The following is a 21,064-nucleotide window of genomic DNA, read 5'->3' as shown; positions in this document are numbered from 1 at the left end:
TTTTAATTTCTACATCTTCCTCTTTACAAATAGAACTGAACTGAAAAGCTGAACTTCCTTTAACCTTAGCTGATGAGTCTTGTACTGCAGAGTTGCAGTACAAGACTTGTACTGTCTTGTACTGCAGAGTTGCAGTACAAGACAGGAACAATTCATCATGATCTATGTAATATAGTAACACTCATACACAGTGTAATCATAATTTTTATAACATTCTGTACGTTTATATACCAGCCATTACGGTAAGAGCATGTAAGAACTGATTTCAAAACAAAAGCAACGTTATGGTGAACATGATTTCACATTCATGATTTCACAATAGAGAACAATTTGTATCCATAAATGGTTGCAGCTCAGATAGATTAACATTACTTTTTGGAGTACCCCAAGGTTCTATCCTTGGTCCTCTACTATTCTTGATTTATATTATATATATTATATATAATTACTTGCCCATGGTTTGCAAAGATTTTTTTCCTATTTTATTTGCTGATGATACTAATTTCATAGTTACTCATGCTGATTACTAATCCAGTATGCAAACAATGGAATGTCCCTGATCTCTAAATGGTTTCAGATGAACAAACTCACTCTCAATGTCAAAAAAATCAAATTTTGGGATATTTCGCAATAAAAACAAAAAATATCCAAAAGATGATGCTAAAATATTCATTAATGATACAGAAATATTTCAAGTCCCATTTACAAAATTCTTAGGAGTTATTGTAGATGAAAGACTAACTAAAAACTTATTGAACATGTTTGCAAAAGGTCAATGAAAATGATTGGGATATTGAGGAAAGTTTGTTCCCTGATTCATCCTTCTTATTTAACTCTGTATTATAGTATAATCTATCCATATATCAATAATTGTAATATTGTTTGGGCTGCTACATATTCTTCACACCTCAATCAGTTATTTTCAATCCAAAAAAGGTTTTTAAGAATGATTTCAAACTCTACTAGCCAAGAGCCATCTGCACCTTTTTGTTTAGGAAATTTAAAATTTTGTCAATTTATTCTGTAAATACTCTTCTAACATGCGTGTTTATGTTCAAATTCATATATCTCTGACAAAACCTTCCAGATACATTTCACAATTTTTTCCTTTTATCATCAGACATTCACCCTTATTCAATGAGGCGATCAAAGGACTTTCATTTACCTTATTCTCACACTTCCAAGCATCAATTTTTTTTTTAATCAAATATAGAGGTCCTCATCTCTGGAATTCACTAAATACAACTTTGAAGTCATCATCGTCTTTAATATCATTTAAAACACATGAAATGAAATGTGAAAAATGTATCTTTTATTTAAATAGAATTTTGTGTGACTGGGTATATATTACCCTTCTTGCACATTTAAAGGGTTCAAATTTCTGATTTGCTTATTTTTTCCTTTCTTTCTTTTTCTTGTTTTTTTGCTATACACGTTTCTTTGTCTATTTGATGTTATATTGTTTTATGACTATGTTTTTATGACTTGTTGAAATGAGGGGGAGGACTTTGTATAAGCCCTCTGGGCTCCCTTCCTCTCCTGCACAATTTAATATAATTTTTACTGTGTAATATTTTTATTGTAACCTCTGTGCAAATAAAAAAAATACTATATTTGCCAAACTGTAAACCATTTTAAAACCAAACCATTTAAAACTTTCCTTACTAAATAAATTATATCTCTAAATGATAAGACAAAATAATAATTGGGTTACTCATAACTGCCAGTTAGCAAGTTAGCTCGGTTGCTAACTGGACATAAAAAAGTTAACACAGTTTATTCAGGAGATGTTTTTATACCATTGACTCTTCTCCCATGAATGTGGAGCAGTTTATACTCCGGCACAGTAGGGGTATATAAAAGTGGATATTGCAACATTTATGATATTATAGCTTCTTCCTTTTTGGATTTTCTGTTCTTTCAAACATCAGTGCTGTGCGGTTGGTAAACGGTGCAAATTTACATGTCAAAGTTCACCAAAGTTGAACACATGAAAAAATTACTTCTCTTTCCTCAAATGGAAACTGAAGCTTTGCTTTGTTCATCTTGTGAGTGGCTGGGTGCTGGTTTTGTTCAGTTTCGGTGAGTGTTATTTTCCTTTTCTTCTTCTTTCCCATTTCCATGTGTTATATTACATTTTTCTAAAGATGCTACTTTGTATAGTGCTTATTTTAATGTTTTAATGCACATTAAGTCAAACCAGTTCTCTGATGTCTCCCAATTGATCAGAGCCAATTTTAGTTACTGGCTGGATCAAATTATTCTCAATATCATTTTGTTTTTTAACCTCTTTTTTCCTGACCACATTCAAAAATGTCACAAAGTCAACATAAAATTCAGAAATGACAGCAATGCCCATAGAAATCTGTCTAAACTTCACCCAATATTGTGGGTTGTCTTTTAAATATTTCTGGAACATGAACTTTTTCCCTTAATGGTCTAAAGCTGAAAGAGATCTTAAAAGAACCACTAGAGAACCTTTAATTTGCATTTAAAGACTTCACATGGCTTTTATCATGGCTGCCACTTGGATACTTCAAAGTGACTTAATCTATTTAGGAACCTTCATAACCAAAGACTTTTTGACCAGATACCGTTGTTTTTTGTCTAATCTTTTTAGCTGTTGGTATGTAGGTGTGTTCCCATCCACCTGTTTTTATTCACATTTTCAATTTGAGTGGAAACACAGAAAATTTGGAAATATTGCCAAAAGGCGACATGCGACAAAGTGCAATGGAAGAGAATAACTCATGATGTACATGAAGCATGTGATTTTAAATGCCCACTGAAAGATTCCAAAGAAGGAGACGTAAACATTAGATGTGTGTGGAGCGATGAGGAGACTGTAATGCTCCTCATATTCATACATGAGACAAACATAAATGCCATATTTCCATCATCTTTTTTCTTTTAAAATGATGTCATTCTGTTTCGCACCAGCTGTTTGTTTTGACAACTCAACTCCAAATATTTGCAAGACGGCAGTGGATGTGAACGTCTGTCAAAGTGAGACATAATTGTAGTCATACTTGATCCTATATTTTGCATGTCTTATTTTTATTATATGCATCTGGTTTTAGTGAGTTGCCCTGCATGCTTTTTTTTTATATGGTTTTATATTTTCTGATATTGTGTTTTGACTCGGACTGAGTGAATTGAACTTGATCAAGTGATGGACTAGGTGAGAACACCGGTGAGTGATTGGATGACACACCCCCCTTCACTCAGGATTGGCGGACTGGACTGAGCTCCTTGATTTTTGGCTGAGTGTGAGAGGTGAACGGAGGTGGAGAAGGAAGGGAAGAGAGGAGAAACTTGGAGACACGGGGAGTGACGGATGTGAGAGGCTTCGCTCCACAGAAAATCGGTTGCAGTTGGTCGTGGGAACCTGAGGACGGAGACTACTCTTTGAAGCAGCGTGGATACACCGGAGGAAAGGTGCAGCTGGGACAAGGAAGCAGACAGACCACAGCGGGTATTTTTAAAAGAACTTCACACTTGTGTGACATGTGCATTAATTGAAATTCTGTTGAAATTTGCGCTATACTTGGATGGAAACCCAGCTAGAGTGAATCTGGAGTATCAGTCTTCTGCATTTAAGTCAACTTTGAATGTTGCTTATTTATTCATCAATATATACTATATATAATATTGATTGACAGTGTTGTGGGCAACATAACCAATTAACTCCTCAACTGTCATCAGATTTTGATTAAATTGATTGGTGCAAATAAAAATAAACTGAAACAAAACAACCAAACAAACAAACAAAAACCCCTAAGGCAAAACCTACAATAAAACTATACAGGAGTGCTACATTTGATTACAATACTTCACTTTTCTTTCACTTTTCTTTCTCCTTTGCAGTCGCTTTTTTCAGTTTTGCTGCTAATTTTTTACTTTTGGGGGGACAAGTCAATGGTCTAAAGTGCAACAAAATTTATTTCCCCCACCAACTTGTTCTGTTTCTCACAACTGACAATCTTAAAAGAAAGTAAGAGTCTTTTAAAAATTTTTTTAGCTTATTATTAGCAGGGGTTAAATTGGGCTCAGCCCCAGCACATAGGCTTGTCATCAGGGGATGCTTAATTTCGCTCATCTTCAACAATGTATATATTTTTTTACACTTTTCTCTGTCTTAATAATTCAAAACATGACCAATGACTGCAGCTGCAGCTGCTGCTGCTGCTGGGCCAACAACACATCTCTCTTGTTCCTGTTAAGTGTACCATATTGCCAAAAATAAAAGCCTTGGGCTGATGATGGACGCATTTGAGGTGCTTAAAGGCCTGTCTGAGGCTGTGTGGACTGTTTGAATCAATCAATCAGATAAAAAGGCAGCTAGATGTTTTCAATTTTTACCATGAGCAGCAACCCAGACAGTAGTCCATTGTACAAAACTGCATGTGAGGCTGTGCAGCAAGGTGCTTTTAAAAGGTGTAACACTACAGAGTGACAGAAGGCAGAAGGTAATATCCCAGAATATTCTATGAAGCACTATGCAAAAGCATGCAAACAAGAACAAGAGGAATCACTCTTTAACAAAGCCAATGTGTTGGATAAAAACACATGGCCAAGCTCTCCACCATTAATGTTTGGGGAAATGAAGTAAGAGAGCTATATAGTCTTCTGAAAATAGGATTCTCTGGTAAGCAAAGTTTAGAAGACATTTTAAGGGGAATGCCAACGTATCAATTAGGGGTGTGCCTGAATACAAATACATTATTCAGCAAAGCACAAATAGTGGGTTTTATATGAATGAATGAATTTGTTTCATACAAATATTTAAAAAAATATTTGTTGAGGGTATTCCCCAGAGATAAAGCTGAGCTACAGATACGAGCAAAGCACTCCCAACGGACTCTCCAATAACCTGTTGTTCCTGTTCTCCTTTCTACAAAGTTAGGTTGTACTAAATGAAAGGTGCAAAGCAATAATCACCTTTGAAGTTCCTCCCTACATGTTACACAGTGTGCTGTCTCTGTGTTATGGGTGTATAAATAGGTAGAGGTCTGTCTGCAATGAGTTGATGAGTAAAGTTTTAGCTCAGTAATCAGCGCAGTTGTCTATGATCTGGGAGAATCCAGTTGTGGGGACCTCCTTTGTAAGGTAGTTTATTCATGAACACTTATTGTAACACTTTCATTTTCTAAAATTGAAAGTGTCATAAAAACAAAAACTTTTATTCGAATACAAATACAGACACAAATAATTTTGCTGCCTCAACAAATACAGATACACATATAAATACTGGGATCTCTGCACATCCCTAATATCAACGCAAAAATCCCTTCTGAAACTTAAACATGCAGTGGAAACCACTGCTGAGAGCGGTGCAGAGTGAGAGAGGTTTCTAGGAAATTAATGCAGTTGTGACACTGTTGTGCTCTGTGAGAGAACATTGAATAGTAGGTTATCATTTGATGTATTTCTTGTATATATCATGCATGTTACAAATAGTGTTATTAAGGTCAGTTTGTGTTCCACTCCTGTTCAAAATTCCTCTGCGATGTGTCTATTCTAGTTCTATTTTCGTTCTTTCCTGTGTAAAATGAGACAGTTGGGTGCTTACAGTTAAAACAGTTTTGTTGTATTTTCGTCTGAGCCAGTGGTGATGAATCATAGTTTTGCAGATTTCTATGTGTCAATCTGATAAGCCTTTAGAGGATAGTGTTGTTTGTTCTTGATTTAATATGGTAGCAATGTTATTTTGTGATGGTTAGGGTTAGGTTAGGTTTTTGTTTCTATTTTAGGGTCTTTTACTAATCTGTATGGGTTAGGGTTAGGGTTAGGGTTAGGGTTAGGGTTCAAATTCTGTACAGAAGTATTTAAAGGACTGGTTGAGTGCCAATTTTTTCAGATGAAGAAAAGATAGCTAGGTGATGCATCATACTTCTGATTACATTACTTCATAACCTGACAGTGCTCTGTGTTTATTGAGTAATCAAGCAATTTTCCACTACAGCTCAAAACTGAAAATTGAAAATGTCTCTAAAATGGCTTTAATTAATTAACCATTAAAATAGTTGGGCCTCCTTTTTACCTCTTTAGACGCCACAAAATATGTCAGGAAGTGGGTTGCTACCAGATGGTCTACAGACCATTTAGTATGCAGACAAAGATGCACCACAGGCTTCCTTATAATACCATAATACCCATAATACCTGAGGCACATTTTGATGTGTTCTCTGTACAAACGTGTTTTTAGCTTCATTTTCTGTGCCATGATAATATTCGTTTGAAACTACTACCTGTTTCACACGGGGGGGGGGGGGGGGGGGGGGGGGGGGGGGGGGTAATGTAAGCTGTAATGAGAGCTTTGTGTCAGAGCCGAGACTGAAAAAGTACGCAGCGAAACTGAAAAATTGAGAACTGAAACCAAACAATTAAGCACCAAAACTGAAGAATTGAGAAATTAAAGACGCAGCAGCAATAACAAATAACAAAGACAAGTTCTGTCAGCCAAAGAAGGGAGGAGGCCTATCATAACCAAACATAAAATATTCCATGAACCCCATTCTAGCATATTCAAAGATAGTTTGGCAACACCATTCCTATATTAGATACAGATACACAGGAGAGAGCACTTACACAGAGATTTTTTTGCCATCAGCTGTAGTTTTATGTGCTGCCAACAGTATCTAGAATGACTTTGATTGGTGTTTTAGTGTTCAGAGCAGAGGTTTGTCTCACCTTGTTATATTTTATTTACAGTTTGTGAAATGATATCAATCAGATTGATATCAATCAACCCTGAAACCACAGGGCCCTCCCACATAGCAAATCCCAGTTTGTTGTCCTGAGCCACAGCCGCACTGTGCCTGTGCCTCAGGAGGTAGAGCGGGTTGTCCACTGATCGGAAGATCGGCGGTTCGATTCCTGGCTCCTCCAGTCCACATGCCAATGTGTCCTTGGGCAAGACACTTAACCCCAAATTGCTCCTGATGGCTGTGCCATCACTGTATGAATGTGTGTGAATGGTTAGTTTCCTCTGATGGGCAGGTTGGGACCTTGCATGGTAGCCCCTATACCCATTCAGCGTATGAATGTGTGTGAATGGGTGAATGTCATTCGTAGTGTAAAAGCGCTTTGAGTGGTCAGAAGACTAGAAAAGCACTATACAAGTACAGTCCATTTACCATTATTAGTAATAATATAAATAACCATATACAGTACAGACCAAAAGTTTGGACACACCTTCTCATTCAATGAGTTTCCTTTCTTTTCATGACTATTGACATAGTAGATTCACACTGAAGGCATCAAAACTATGAATTAACACATGTGGAAATATGTACTTAACAAAAAAGTGTAAAACAACTGAAAATACGCCTTATATTCTAGTTTCTTCAAAGTAGCCACCTTTTGCTCTGATTACTGCTTTGCACACACTCTGCATTCTCTTGATGAGCTTCAAGAGGTAGTCACCTGAAATGGTTTTCACTTCACAGGTGTGCCCTGTCAGGTTTAATAAGTGGGATTTCTTGCCTTATAAATGGGGTTGGGACCATCAGTTGTGTTGTGCAGAAGTCAGGTGGATACACAGCTGATAGTCCTACTGAATAGACTGTTAGAATTTGTATTATGGCAAGAAAGAAGCAGCTAAGTAAAGAAAAACGAGTGGCCATCATTACTTTAAGAACTGAAGGTCAGTCAGTCCGAAAAATTGGGAAAACTGTGAAAGTGTCCCCAAGTGCAGTCACAAAAACCATCAAGCGCTACAAAGAAACTGGCTCACATGAGGACCGCCCCAGGAAAGGAAGACCAAGAGTCACCTCTGCTGCGGAGGATAAGTTCATCCGAGTCACCAGCCTCAGACATCGCAGGTTAACAGCAGCTCAGATTAGAGACCAGGTCAATGCCACACAGAGTTCTAGCAGCAGACACATCTCTAGAACAACTGTTAAGAGGAGACTGTGTGAATCAGGCCTTCATGGTAGAATAGCTGCTAGGAAACCACTGCTAAGGACAGGCAACAAGCAGAAGAGATTTGTTTGGGCTAAAGAACACAAGGAATGGACATTAAACCAGTGGAAATCTGTGCTTTGGTCTGATGAGTCCAAATTTGAGATCTTTGGTTCCAACCACCGTGTCTTTGTGCGACGCAGAAAAGGTGAACGGATGGACTCTACATGCCTGGTTCCCACCGTGAAGCATGGAGGAGGAGGTGTGATGGTGTGGGGGTGCTTTGCTGGTGACACTGTTGGGGATTTATTCCAAATTGAAGGCATACTGAACCAGCATGGCTACCACAGCATCTTGCAGCGGCATGCTTTTCCATCCGGTTTGCGTTTAGTTGGACCATCATTTATTTTTCAACAGGACAATGACCTCAAACACACCTCCAGGCTGTGTAAGGGCTATTTGACCAAGAAGGAGAGTGATGGGGTGCTGCGCCAGATGACCTGGCCTCCACAGTCACCGGACCTGAACCCAATCGAGATGGTTTGGGGTGAGCTGGACCGCAGAGTGAAGGCAAAAGGGCCAACAAGTGCTAAGCATCTCTGGGAACTCCTTCAAGACTGTTGGAAGATCATTTCAGGTGACTACCTCTTGAAGCTCATCAAGAGAATGCCAAGAGTGTGCGAAGCAGTAATCAAAGCAAAAGGTGGCTACTTTGAAGAAACTAGAATATAAGACATATTTTCAGTTGTTTCACACTTTTTTGTTAAGTATATAATTCCACATGTGTTAATTCATAGTTTTGATGCCTTCAGTGTGAATCTACAATTTTCATAGTCATGAAAATAAAGAAAACTCTTTGAATGAGAAGGTGTGTCCAAACTTTTGGTCTGTACTGTAGATGTTGGCTGCTGAATATATATGAATTTATATATGATAACATTACGTTTGTTGTTTGTTTTGGCCTTAACAGGCTGCAAGCTAAAGCTAATGTACTATACAACCAGCATTCCTGAAGGACTGATTTAGGTTTAGCTAACTAGTTAGCTAAATTTGAGAATATGAGAATATGAATCTCAGCACTGCTGATGTATCTGCCGCTTTTGCTTCACAGACATGAAGACACAGGACCAGACACAGGATGATTAAGGCGTCACATTCTTTATATTCATATCTATTCATGTATCTATGTGGTATTTATAATTACTAATAATAACCTAAGAAAAATAAAGAAGACCCTTCTGTTTCTATTCTATAGTATTGTCAGTTGCAATAAACAGAATGAGATGGTGGTGGTGGTGGTGGTGGGAGGGGGGGAAATGTAATGTAAGCTGTAATGAGAGCTTTGTGTCAGAACCAAGACTGAAAAAGTACGCAGCAAGAAACTGAAAAATTGAGAACTGAAACCAAACAATTCAGCACCAAAACTGAAGAATTGAGAAAATAAAGATGCAGCAGCAATAACAAATAACAAAGACAAGTTCTGTCAGCCAAAGAAGGGAGGAGGCCTATCATTACCAAACATAAAATATTATAGGATCTCTTGAAATGGCTAAGCTTGCCAGACACTGGGACGGAACAAATTCTGAATCGGATTAGGTCCTGATTGAACAGGAACTCACTTCTCCTTTTAAACGTATTGAGGCTCTTGCACAAACAACAAAAGAGGAGAAAAATAATACAATGAACCCCATTCTAGCATATTCAAAGATAGTTTGGCAAGAGGCACATAAAATATGTAATTTCTCTGATAATTATCAAAAATATGCATCCATATGGTACAACCCCAAAATAAAAATAGGTAAACAGATAATTTATTGGGCTCAGTGGTTAAGAAAGGGTATCAGAACACTAAATGACCTATTTGAAGGGAAGGTTAACCTCCATTGAGAAAAAAAAACCCCAATAGGGAACTACTTACAACTGCCAACAATGTTTCATAAAGCATCAATGTGGTAAGAGATACAGATGGGTGACAAATTAAAGGAAGCACAGAAACTCAGGACTCACTGGATAATTTAACCATCATATACGTTTATGTTCTGACATTCAGTTTCAATAATTTCTACTGTGTTTCTGACAAATCTGACAGGTTTTTTCTTTCATTTGGCGGACTGGTCTAAATACCACAATACCTGTGAGCCTCAGCTGCTGTTGCTATGGAGATGAAGCCAGTCGGAGGTGTGAATCAATAGTAGTAAGGAATTCAAAAGGCTTTGTTTTTTGAACCTGGACTTATAGACAGTCAAAACCCGAAGTGAGTCTAATATCCTCCGGCAGTCTGTTTTTGCTACATAGTAGCTAAATGCTGCTTCTCTCTGGGAAGAGTTAGCAGCCTGACGTACCTCACTATTTAATACATGCATTGAACTTGGTTTGTAAATTGTACCTCCCTTCATCCTACATGTAAACATACTATACAAGGAGCATGAAGGTGCTAAACAAATATCATATATATATATACAGATAGACAAATTAAAGGAAAAACCGGTCCAGGTCTGACTGCTTGACCCCTACAGTGAGGGGATCTGGTGGCTCTGTTATGCTTTGGGGGGCATGGTTTGGGTCCACTTGTCCCCTTAGATGGAAGCATCACTGCAAAATGAATACAAAGTTGTTCTGAGTGATCATCTTTATCCTATGATGACACATTTCTAATCTGATGGGAATGGTCTCTTCCAGGATTTCCCAATTCACAGATCACGAAGAGTCACTGAGTAGTTTGAGTATGAAGATGATGTGAATCATATGTTTGGCCTTCACAGTCACCAGATCTCAACCCGATTGAACATCTTTGGAAGATTTTGGACCGACATGTTTGACGTCGCTCTGCACTGTCATCATCTAAACACCAATTGAGAGAATATCTGTTTGAAGAATGATGTTCCTCAACCTTCACATTGATCCTACAAGTCTCTGGGAGTCTTCTGGAGGGATGCTAGCCATTACACTTCTAAGCAATTCATCATTAAACTGGATTTTATCCATTTTTTTACTGTTAGTCTTGTGAATTCTGTGTATTTACTAATCATTGTGTTGTACTTCCTATGAGGCCTTAAATTGATCTTTACTTGTAATAGTTTGTTTCCTCCTGGCTTGAGGGACACTGTAACTAACTGACAGTTTATTGTTACTCTTCTTATTTCCAATGCCTTTGTTGTAACCATTGGTTATCTCATCTTCTTCTGATTTGTAATCACTGCCATCAAATTGTTCCAATAATGGTTTTACAGCATTACAATGGTTTCCAGTAAAAACATTTAAGGACAACTGCTGTCTTTTATTGGAACAGTGTTTAACTTGCTGCATAGCTGTTCACCTACACGCGTAGTGAGGGCAGAGGTCAGTTTCTTAAAATAATAATTTAAGGTATTTTGACAAAATTATCTTCTTAAGCTCTCTCATGTCACAGATGTGATGGAAAGTTTCAGCAGAACTGCTATGCGGACCTTGAGTTGAGAAGATTATTTGTCAAACCACTATTCACAACGTCAAGAATGAACTTGCACACTCCAATTCAAGAAACCATTAACAAAAATACTTGTGTATATTAAATTTATATTATTACACATCAGTATCAATATTGGCCTCAAAAAATCCAATTATCAGGTTATTATCAGGTGGCAGTGTAAATAAAATTAATGGTCATCAAATAATTATAAAATTTCTAATGAAGAAGGCAAAAATCAAAGTCGTCAAGTTGTAACAATTTTTAATTTCCTGTCATGAACTTGATCAAGCACAAGAAGCCTTTCACAACACAAGGAGAGACAGAGCATAATATTACAGAGATGATAGATGGCATTCGTTTGCACCTTCGTGTCACAGAAGGGTGAACAAAACGAAACAAACAAACAAAAAAAAAAAAAAAAAAGCAAAAATAAAAACTTGGTTCAACTTGTTTTTCCATAGTGATAAAAGCTACAAAAAAAACTAACAATGTTCAAATCCTCTTGAGAACATACAGAATTATAATACAGAAACACTACAATACTTTTATCTCCCCGTCCCCCACCCTTTATATCCCCCCCACCCCACCCCACCCTCTACGTTACTCCTGAAGCAGAGGGCAGTACGATCACAGATGAACAAATATCGAGTACTGTACACAGACACGAGTCATCACGGCTCCACTGAAACCACAACTTTCTCAGGAAAGTGCCGGCAAGCCGCCGTCTTACCCACAACCCCAATCAGCAAGTTTTATTTTCAAGAATTTCAACTACAATACTGATTAAATACTGTTTGTAGAGCGTGCAGTGATGGTGAAGAGCTTCAGCCATCACTTGAGATCCCAATTTTTGTAATTCATGCTCTAAAAGTTTCCATTTGTCACCTCATAAGTGCTTTAGGGATGAAGCCATACTTCAATTTTGTGATATAGAGTAAATCTAATGTATCTGCCAACAGGGAGAAATTCTTTAGCATAGAAACAGAAACACAATAGTCTGTTTTTATAGCGCTGATTAGTCATTTTGTCAGAGAAACTACTTGACTCACAACATTGGGGTTTTAAGCAGACTTCCCGAAACTTCCTGTTCTCTCCTGTCTAACCATTAAGAACGATGTGTTGTGTTTGTGTGTGTGTTTGTTTCGGGAGTTATGTGTTTTAAACATGTGAATATGTGTGGCTTCTGCTAAAACATAATTCATACTGAATTTCTTCCCAAATAGTGGACAGAGCTATATTTAGCTCAGGGACAGGTCTTTTATTTCTATTTTTTTTTTTTTTTTAATTTTAAATCCATGTTTTTCCAATCTACTCTCATTTATTTATAGTGTCAATTTGATTTTTACAGCTTCTTGCTGTTCAATTCAAACTCAACACTTCCTCCATCTGTTTCACATTAAAAAGAGGTTCACTTTTATTTCAGGAACAGTTGCTTAATTTCATGAAAACATGGCAGTCGAGCAGATTGGAACCAATTCATTGGTGGGAATTGTTGGTAATACATCCCCCTAGTTACAACCGTAATTCTTTTTATAATGACTTGTTTTTTTGAGAATTTATAGTGTATTTATCCATGTAATGTCTATGTGAGTGTATGCAATAGTTGTGTGTGTGTGTGTGTGTGTGTGTGTGTGTAGGGTGGAGGTATTAACATCAGCAAGAGAAGCTGCTGGGTGTATTTTTTTTTTTTTATTTTTTTTTTTTACAGGGGGAATCATACATTCTCTGGTTCAATTTGATTTTCATTCTTCTCACCAGGAGTAAAAAGGTGAAAGTGGAGGGTGGATGAAACTTAAATAAGACACCAACTTCATCTTTCCAAAGCTGTTACACAATCCTCCCGTTGACAACTTTACAGCGGCAATTTTGCGACCCATAACCCATCGTTCAATGTATCCAATTTCTGCCCGTTTTTCTGGCAGTTCTTTTTTTTTTTTTTTTTTGGCAGTGTTATGCGTCAGATTTCTGTTTTCTAATATATCCCGGAGGGGAGGGGGGGGGGGGCGCAAAATGTTGCAAGTAGCCACGGGTATATAGATTGTTGAACTCCTTGTACAGTAGTAGAAATCCTTCATCAGGAGGGTTTACTTGTTTCTGAGGAATGTTGGTTTCTGTTTTGCTGACAGAATTAGGCTCATTTGGATCAGATGCTGTCGCCTGTGTCGACTCAACTTAGTTTTTTTTTTTTTTTCCTTTTTCTTAAGTAAGTTTTTGGTTTTATAAGAAATCTTAGAAAAATCTGACACCCTTTCGAGAGGAGATTGCAACCATTGACCGACGCCTGATTGATTGATTACCTCGAACCACATCCTCTCCCACATAAACTGCAACGTTTTTTTTTTGGTTGTTGAACATGTTGCACAGCAAAAAAAAAAAATTTCCCCAACACCACAGAATACCTCAGAGATACTCCGAAGTAACTCGTCTTTAAACTTCTACAGGTGTTTTTTGAGACATTTGATGATTTGTAGAGGGGGGAAACAGAGAGGTGAAAATGTGACAGACTTTTTTTCAAGGGTCAAGTCAAAAAAAAAAAAAAAATCGTAGACGGATCGTCCAGACTCAGATGGTCAACAGCTGTGAGCCGAGCGCTAAAAAACAAAACAAAACTCTATTCTACAACAAATCACTGTTACTTTGACAAAGGTGTGAAACCGTAGAGAGAAAAGCAACACTTGAAACTAACCATACAGCCGTCTCGTGTTTGACTGATGTTAATGGGAATCTTTTGTATTACGTCAAAAAGTAGCAAAGGCTCAGGATTGAACTTACTTTCCAAAAAAAAAAAACTGAAAAAAATGCACAACCTAAAATAAAAATAGAAAGAAACTATAATACACTGACTTGACGGTTCCTTTGAAGATGTTCTTCTAAAAAGGTGTTGAGCTACACACCTCTAAACGAGCTCACGGACGTCACACCTTCCCAAGATGAACTACAAAAAGAAAAAGCTAGCACATGAACTCCTATACCCATAATGCCACATTCTAAAAAAAAAAAAAAAAAGGCAGTTTTACAGCCAGAGTGACCCGACTAATCTACAGAAACACACTGTAAACATGTTTTTTTTTAAAAAAAAACAACCCAACAATGGAAACGGTTTGTTGTCCTTGATAACTCTTGAGATGCACTTACTGTAGTAATGTCTGAAAAACTCTATGAATCACAGTTTTTTAGCTGCCGATACACATCCAAGTGATCACATATGCTAACCAGGCAGTAGATAACTTAACGTGCTCCCGTGAAATCATCTGTGAGTAAAGCGGAGGTCGGTTTTTGTGGTAAGAAGACGGATATCATCATGTTGGACCTCCGGTCCTTGAAAAACTTTATATTTATAATGCAAACTAGTGAGATTGAAAGCCAATAACTTACTCAAATATTTTTTCCCTGAAATGACCCGTCAGGCTGTTGCTGTGATGTGATTTTTTAGTCATTTTGCCTGGTGAGATCAGGAGAACCCGTCCTTCATTCATTTTTTTTTGATGTTTTTTTCATCTTCTGGCCTATTTACAAGTGTTTCGTTTCAACTACACGAGACACAAAACTATACAATATCTGTATAAATAGTTTCCAATGTAAAGACTATTACATTTGAATGTGTGACAAAATGCGGCATTCCTGGAGTCAAACTGTGTGGTGGTGAAGAATGTTTTCCTGGTTAATGCTATGGGATGTAGCACATTTTCTGTATATGCTACAAAGCTAAAAAAATCTGTGTAAACCCTGACGTAATTAGTTTGGTTTTACATCGGTGTGTACATGGGCAGATGCAATGGTCAGATGTATTTGCAGCTTTTTTTAAAAAACAAAAACAAAAACAAATATTCCATTACTTACATATATAGCTGCTTCAGTTTTCATACAATATACTGGCTGGTGGCAGCAGTTTTAAGACAATAAATGTAGTTTTTTATTTTTATTTTTATTATAAATAATTCGTCGAGCTATAAGTTTGAGGCGTTGTGTGTTTGTTCGCACGTTCCTCTGAGGTTGTCACACCTGTCCGTACTGCAACTATAAAGAAGTCAGTGGATTCTTTCTATAATGTTAAAAAAAGCCCTTCTAGAAATTGTATCAGAGCTTCAAAAAAAAGAAAACCCCCCCCCCAAAATAAAAATAAATAATCACATTTTCACCTTTGTGTTTACACCCCAGGGAATTTCTGACTGAAAAGACAGAGCGAGTTTTAGATACACTGTGTTTGAGGAGGATGCAGTCATATCTGCATCTGCATCTGTGTGTTTTTTTTTTTTTTGAGGACAGGGGGTTGACGGCGGGATTTCCTCTCTCTGCCGGCCGGGTGGTGACTAATGTGGGTTCAGACAGCCTCATCACCGCCTGCTCTAGGTAGTCTGCAGAGGGGGAGGTAATGAAAAATAAACAACACGTTAGCAGAGAAAATAAACTCGTACAGATGATGTCAAATGATTATTCACAAGGCCTTTTAAACAGTCCGATTAGCATTCAGAGGCGACTACTGTTTACCTGCATAGTTACCGTTGCTTACTAGCGCCGTTGTTTTGCATAGTTAGTGCCCTGAATTCAAACATCTTTTGTGCATTATTTATTGTGAGCATGGCAACTTCATGACACACTGACATTTGCATTGATTACTCTTCCCCTCGACAACTAACGATGAGAAATATTTACTTAATAGTGGGAGGAGAGAGACATTTAGAGGACCTTAACAATCTCCATTTGTTGTGCGATTGTCTTGTCAAACACAGCGTGGTGCATGAAAAACAAGCCCCCAACAATCATATTTATAATTCATGATGAGGAATAAAGGGAAAAATACACCTACGTCTGTACTAGATGGCCCTCTAGGTAGGTGAAAACATGTGTCATGGCGAGTTAATGTGTGTCATGGTGCGGGATGATATGTCGCTGTCTTATTTTCCCGGCATCAACCCTCTGGGAAAAAACGCAATTTTATTCCGTTTGCTCCCCGGATTGACATACTGCAGCTGCCACGCTTCCGTCTGTATGTTGGAGTGCATGAATAAAGTCCTCCATCACTGTATATGTCATTTTATAATGTAATATTAATCCTTTCATGCATGGCGTCCACTACAGTTGACAGATATTTGGAGGCCATTATGAACCATTTAAGTTGTAGTACCAGGTGTTGAATCCCCAAAGTGTTGTCTACAATTCCATCTGAATATCATTTTTGACTCTCGCTGTGATTTTGAGATATTAAAACATAAATTTTAATAGTTTTAATAGTGTACAAAACCTTTCAGCTCTCTACTGTCAAACAGATCATAAAAAATATGCTAATAATCAAAATCCAGACAGTTTCAATGCCATCTGAGCCATAAAAGTAACAATTAAGCGCCACTGACAACATTGTGTACTACGATGAGAAGAAAGCTGACCTCTGCATCTTGTGAGCGGAGCAGGACGCCGCCGGGTCTTCCTCCCCCGAACCTTCGCGTTCCGACTCGCGCTCCCGTTTTCCTGTGATGCTGCTTCTGTTGTGCAGGAGGAGTCCTGAATGTTCAAAACAAAAAGAAATCTTTATCATTATCTGAAACGCTCTCCTATTGGGGATACAAGAGTAGTAAACTGAGAAAATGTGAGGTCTAGTTAGATGAATCTTTGGTGATTCCCCTACGAATTCCTACATTTCTCCATCTGAAATTAGAGCATCTAGTGGTACAAGAGGGACAGAGTCAGGTCTGTTTTCTACCTGGGTGTTGAGGCACAGCAAACTCGTGGTAGAGTCGGCTGCTGGTGATGGTCTGGTTAGCGTCTGGCACTGAGTGGTATCCTGCAACACACACATCAAACATTTTGTGTTTTGTGATAGGGCTTTAAAGTTAAATATCACTATCAAATGTTACAGTTACACTCATATAGTCTTAATATAATGATTTTACATATATGCAAAAAAAAGCCTTTTATAGTTAAGAGTCTTTAAGTCTTGCTGGTTGCTTTAAAAAGCTGTGATGGAACTGAAATTACAAGGGTTCATCCTTTAGGGCGGTGGTTCCCAACCCCCCCCCCCTCAAGCTGCACACCTGGACATGACCACAGAACATTTACTACCATGCACCAATTAAATTATTCAATTCTGCAAGGTTATTATGGATTATAAGGTTTATTATAGGCTATTTTGTGGTATAACCATGAACTGTCTGGCCTCCAACAAGAGTACACTGTGTTTTAACTAAAGACATCTGTCGTCAACATCCACTTTCAGAGTGGGTGTTGTAACGGGAAATAGCTGATCACTCAATAAAACACACAAATAGAGCATTCTTAGGTTATGAAATAATGTAATCAAATAGTACAATCAGAAGTACAATGCATCATAGTTCTGGAGACAATGATGCATGCTGCCTTGCTATCTTCTCTTTGTCTGAAAAGTTGGCACTTAAATACTACTTTTACAGAATTCAAGACATCTGTTTACTAACCTTACAGGTCAGCAACCAACCATCAACTAACCTAGGAACAGTCTTTCTTCACGACCATATATGACAGTACATAAGCATGCACCAAGTAGCATCACAAAATAACATTACTACCACACTATCCTCTAAAAGCTTATCAGATTTACACATAAACATCTACATAACTATAGTTTATCTTATCACTGGCTCAGATAAAAGTATAACTATCTAAAACATGTGTGATATATTCAAGAAATACATCAAATGATAACCTATTATTCAGTTTTCTTTCACAGTGTCAGGCCATTACCTGAGTTGTTGCTAAGTTGTCTATTTTTTTTTCCCATTTAGTACTTAACTACAATGAAATACAGACCAATACATTTTGTTTTCTGTTTTATTTCTGCATATTTACTCAGCATAAATGTGCAAATTTACTGAGCATGGATCTGTAAATTTCCTCTCAGTATGCATAGATTTTGATATTTCTCAGAGAATTTTGGCGTAATGGTTGTACAAAAGAGAAGGAAATGGGGGGGGGGACCTTTTGAGTAAAAAATTCAAACAATGATCATGAAGCCTTTCTGAGTAAGTTTAGATTGCATAGACAGCGATGAGAAGTACTCTAGGTACTTCCCTAGATGGATAGGCTACTTGTAGCAGTGGAATGCGTTGCGAAAACCGCAGAACAAAGCCTGCATTAGGGAATGTCAACAGTGCTGTTCTTGATTTGCCTATTTAAACAATGGGTACAACTGGTATCAATGTTATAAACAGACTGAAAGTGAAATGATAGTAATGCTATCAGGAAACATCCATGTCAGGTGAGGAAATACCATGCTGTTGCTGTTGTTGTGGCAGCGGTTGCATTTGTTGTTGCTGTTGCCGAACACCGCTAGGCCCCGACTGTTCTTCACTGTCAAAGTTAAGTAGGATGCTCCCGCTGCCGTTACCTGTTGCAACGGAGCTCCCCGACACTCCAGGCACTGAAAAAAAAACAAACAACACAGAGGAAATGGGTAAATAAACACACCATCACTATGACGGCGCCAATAAAAAAATTCCTCACAATATTATTTGTATAAAATTGACTTACAATGTGAGTTGTTGTTGTTGTTGGTCCCTGGCTGCTGCTCTCCAGGAGAGTAAGCCATCATTCCTCCGTTCCCGTTCCCATTCCCATTGGTGGACGGCACTGACGCCAACAGGCCTGAAAGACGTACAAAAGATATTTGTTTGAAAATTTATTTTGAAGACAGATTTTAATTCCCTGAGGAGACAAAACTCTAAAATTGTTTCCATTTGGCCATTTAACAAGGACAGATGGTAGGGGAATGCAGTTGATGGCCTGACAAAATATCTTGAGTGCTCCATGTTGGGAAACACAGGTATGGTTTTTTAAAGATTCCACATATAACATATGCAATGTAGACACCAGTACAATACAAAGACAAAAAAAGAGATATATAATTAGCGCTTGAGAACAACCCCCTTGAGAGGATACAGCATTAAATAAAATAGACTCATATGTAATGAAAGAAAGGGAAGCCTGAGAAGCTGTTTGCAGTGAAGCCACAATGTACAAAGTAACAAACAGCACTGATTTGAGAAGAAAAAGAAAAAAAGAGCATGTTTTTACAATTGTTCACACTTAAGTAGAAGACAGATAACGGTAAGTTGTACATTCACTTAATGAGGTTTCCCAATTTTTCCAAGCTGACTAAACCAGGAATTTACAGAAGGAGCATCAGGGAACTTCCATTCATACACAATTTGTTTGCAGCCCAGTATGAGGGTTGTTTGGATCTGTTGACTCTGCATGTGAGGGACACAGATCTTTAAGAAGACAAGGACACCGGAAACAAATAGACTAGGAGAGAAGAGATTTTTTACCTCTGAGTATGCTCAATATGGGTGCTAATTCTCACCCAGAAGTCTCGTATGTTAGGGAAGTCCCATAACATGTATATCAGAGTACCCTCTCCAAGATGCACCAAGATCAGACTCCCAGACTGTTTCAAGGGAGGAGGCTGAGTTATCTTGGTGGCGTAGCAGCATTGAGAAATATTAAGATGCTTAGCGTCCTAGCCCAAACACCATTAATATCTGTATGAAGACGTCTACGGTGGAGTGGTGGTGTGGAGGGGAATCCAAATATTTGAACAAGCAGATGTCTCTGTTGTAAATAACTGATATAAAGGTCATGCAAAAGACTCTTTTAGATTGTTGACAGATCGAATTCTAGACCCAGAAGTCTCGTATGTTAGGGCAGTCCCATAACATGTATTTCAGAGTGCCTGGCATTTCCTGTCTGGCATTTCCAGCGTTCAGGGCTATCTCTTAGTTTAACCTTCTATAATTTTGATGGTGTCCAGTAATGAACGAGTCTGGTTTTAAGATCTCTGGACATATTTTTAAAAATTTCTTAATACCAGGTTCTACTTTTCTGTGAATGACACACCCAGATAAGACTCCCAGACTGTTTCAAGGGAAGAGGCTGAGTTATCTCGGTGGCGTAGCAGCATTGAGAAATATTCAGATGCTTAGTGTCTTAGCCCAAACACCATTAATATTTGCATGAAGACGTCTACGGTGGGGTGGTGGTGTGTAGGGGAATCCAAATATTTGAACAAGCAGATGACTCTATTGTAAATAACGCCAATACTGATATTGAGATAGCACAAAAGACTCTTAGATTGTTGAAAGATCTAATAGTGCTCCTTTCATAAAAGATCACCAAATACCTTAATGCCTCTGTCAAACCACGATTCCAGATAACAGGTGAGTGTCCTTTACATAACTTGTGGTTTTAACCAAATAGAGGCTGAAATGTGACGGTGAGGGTCAAATTTGCATATAGCAGCTATTCTCTTTCACAACCACTGCGTAATTGATAAGACTGGGTGAGTCTGCTGCGACCAACAAAGTCAATAGGGTGAAGTGGTCTACACAAGGAGCTCTCAATGGTATGGCCAAGGAAGACCTCGTTCTAGGGGTAAAGACCATGAACCATGTGATGGAGACCAAGCCCTCCCTGATCTACTGGTCTCTGTGTTTTTTTTCCCCAAATTCAGTCTGGGGTGTTTACCATTCCAGAGAAATATGTCACAAAATCTATTGAATTCTTACGTCAGGGGGATGTTGATGGGAAGTGACTGTAATAGGTACTTAAATTAAGATATACAATTTATTTTAAAGACACCAGCCTCAAATTAGTACGTAAAAGGTCTGAAAGCTGTGGGAAGAATGTAAGAATGAGATATTTTATGCCAATTGCGGGCCGATAAATAAAATCACCAGGTTTAAA

At 38.0% G+C, this 21,064-nt stretch overlaps 1 protein-coding gene across 1 annotated transcript in view; it reads right to left on the bottom strand.

The window, feature by feature from the left end:
• Positions 1-15,163: 15,163 nt before the first annotated feature.
• The window catches only part of LOC121895579 (cryptochrome-1), a 35,560-nt gene continuing 29,659 nt past the window's right edge, over positions 15,164-21,064 (bottom strand). Inside the window, exons 11-15 of the mRNA XM_042408881.1 lie at positions 18,854-18,967; positions 18,594-18,743; positions 17,052-17,132; positions 16,738-16,852; positions 15,164-15,708 (exon numbers count right to left, since the gene is read on the bottom strand). Coding sequence (XP_042264815.1) covers positions 15,675-15,708; positions 16,738-16,852; positions 17,052-17,132; positions 18,594-18,743; positions 18,854-18,967 — 494 coding nt within the window. The 3' untranslated portion in view covers positions 15,164-15,674. The remainder of the gene's footprint in view (positions 15,709-16,737; positions 16,853-17,051; positions 17,133-18,593; positions 18,744-18,853; positions 18,968-21,064) is intronic.

This window comes from Thunnus maccoyii, chromosome 4 (assembly GCF_910596095.1).
Source record: "Thunnus maccoyii chromosome 4, fThuMac1.1, whole genome shotgun sequence".
In the NCBI taxonomy this organism is placed as follows: Eukaryota; Metazoa; Chordata; class Actinopteri; order Scombriformes; family Scombridae; genus Thunnus; species Thunnus maccoyii.
Note: the sequence above shows the minus strand (reverse complement) of the source record. Positions and strands in the feature narration are given on the sequence as shown.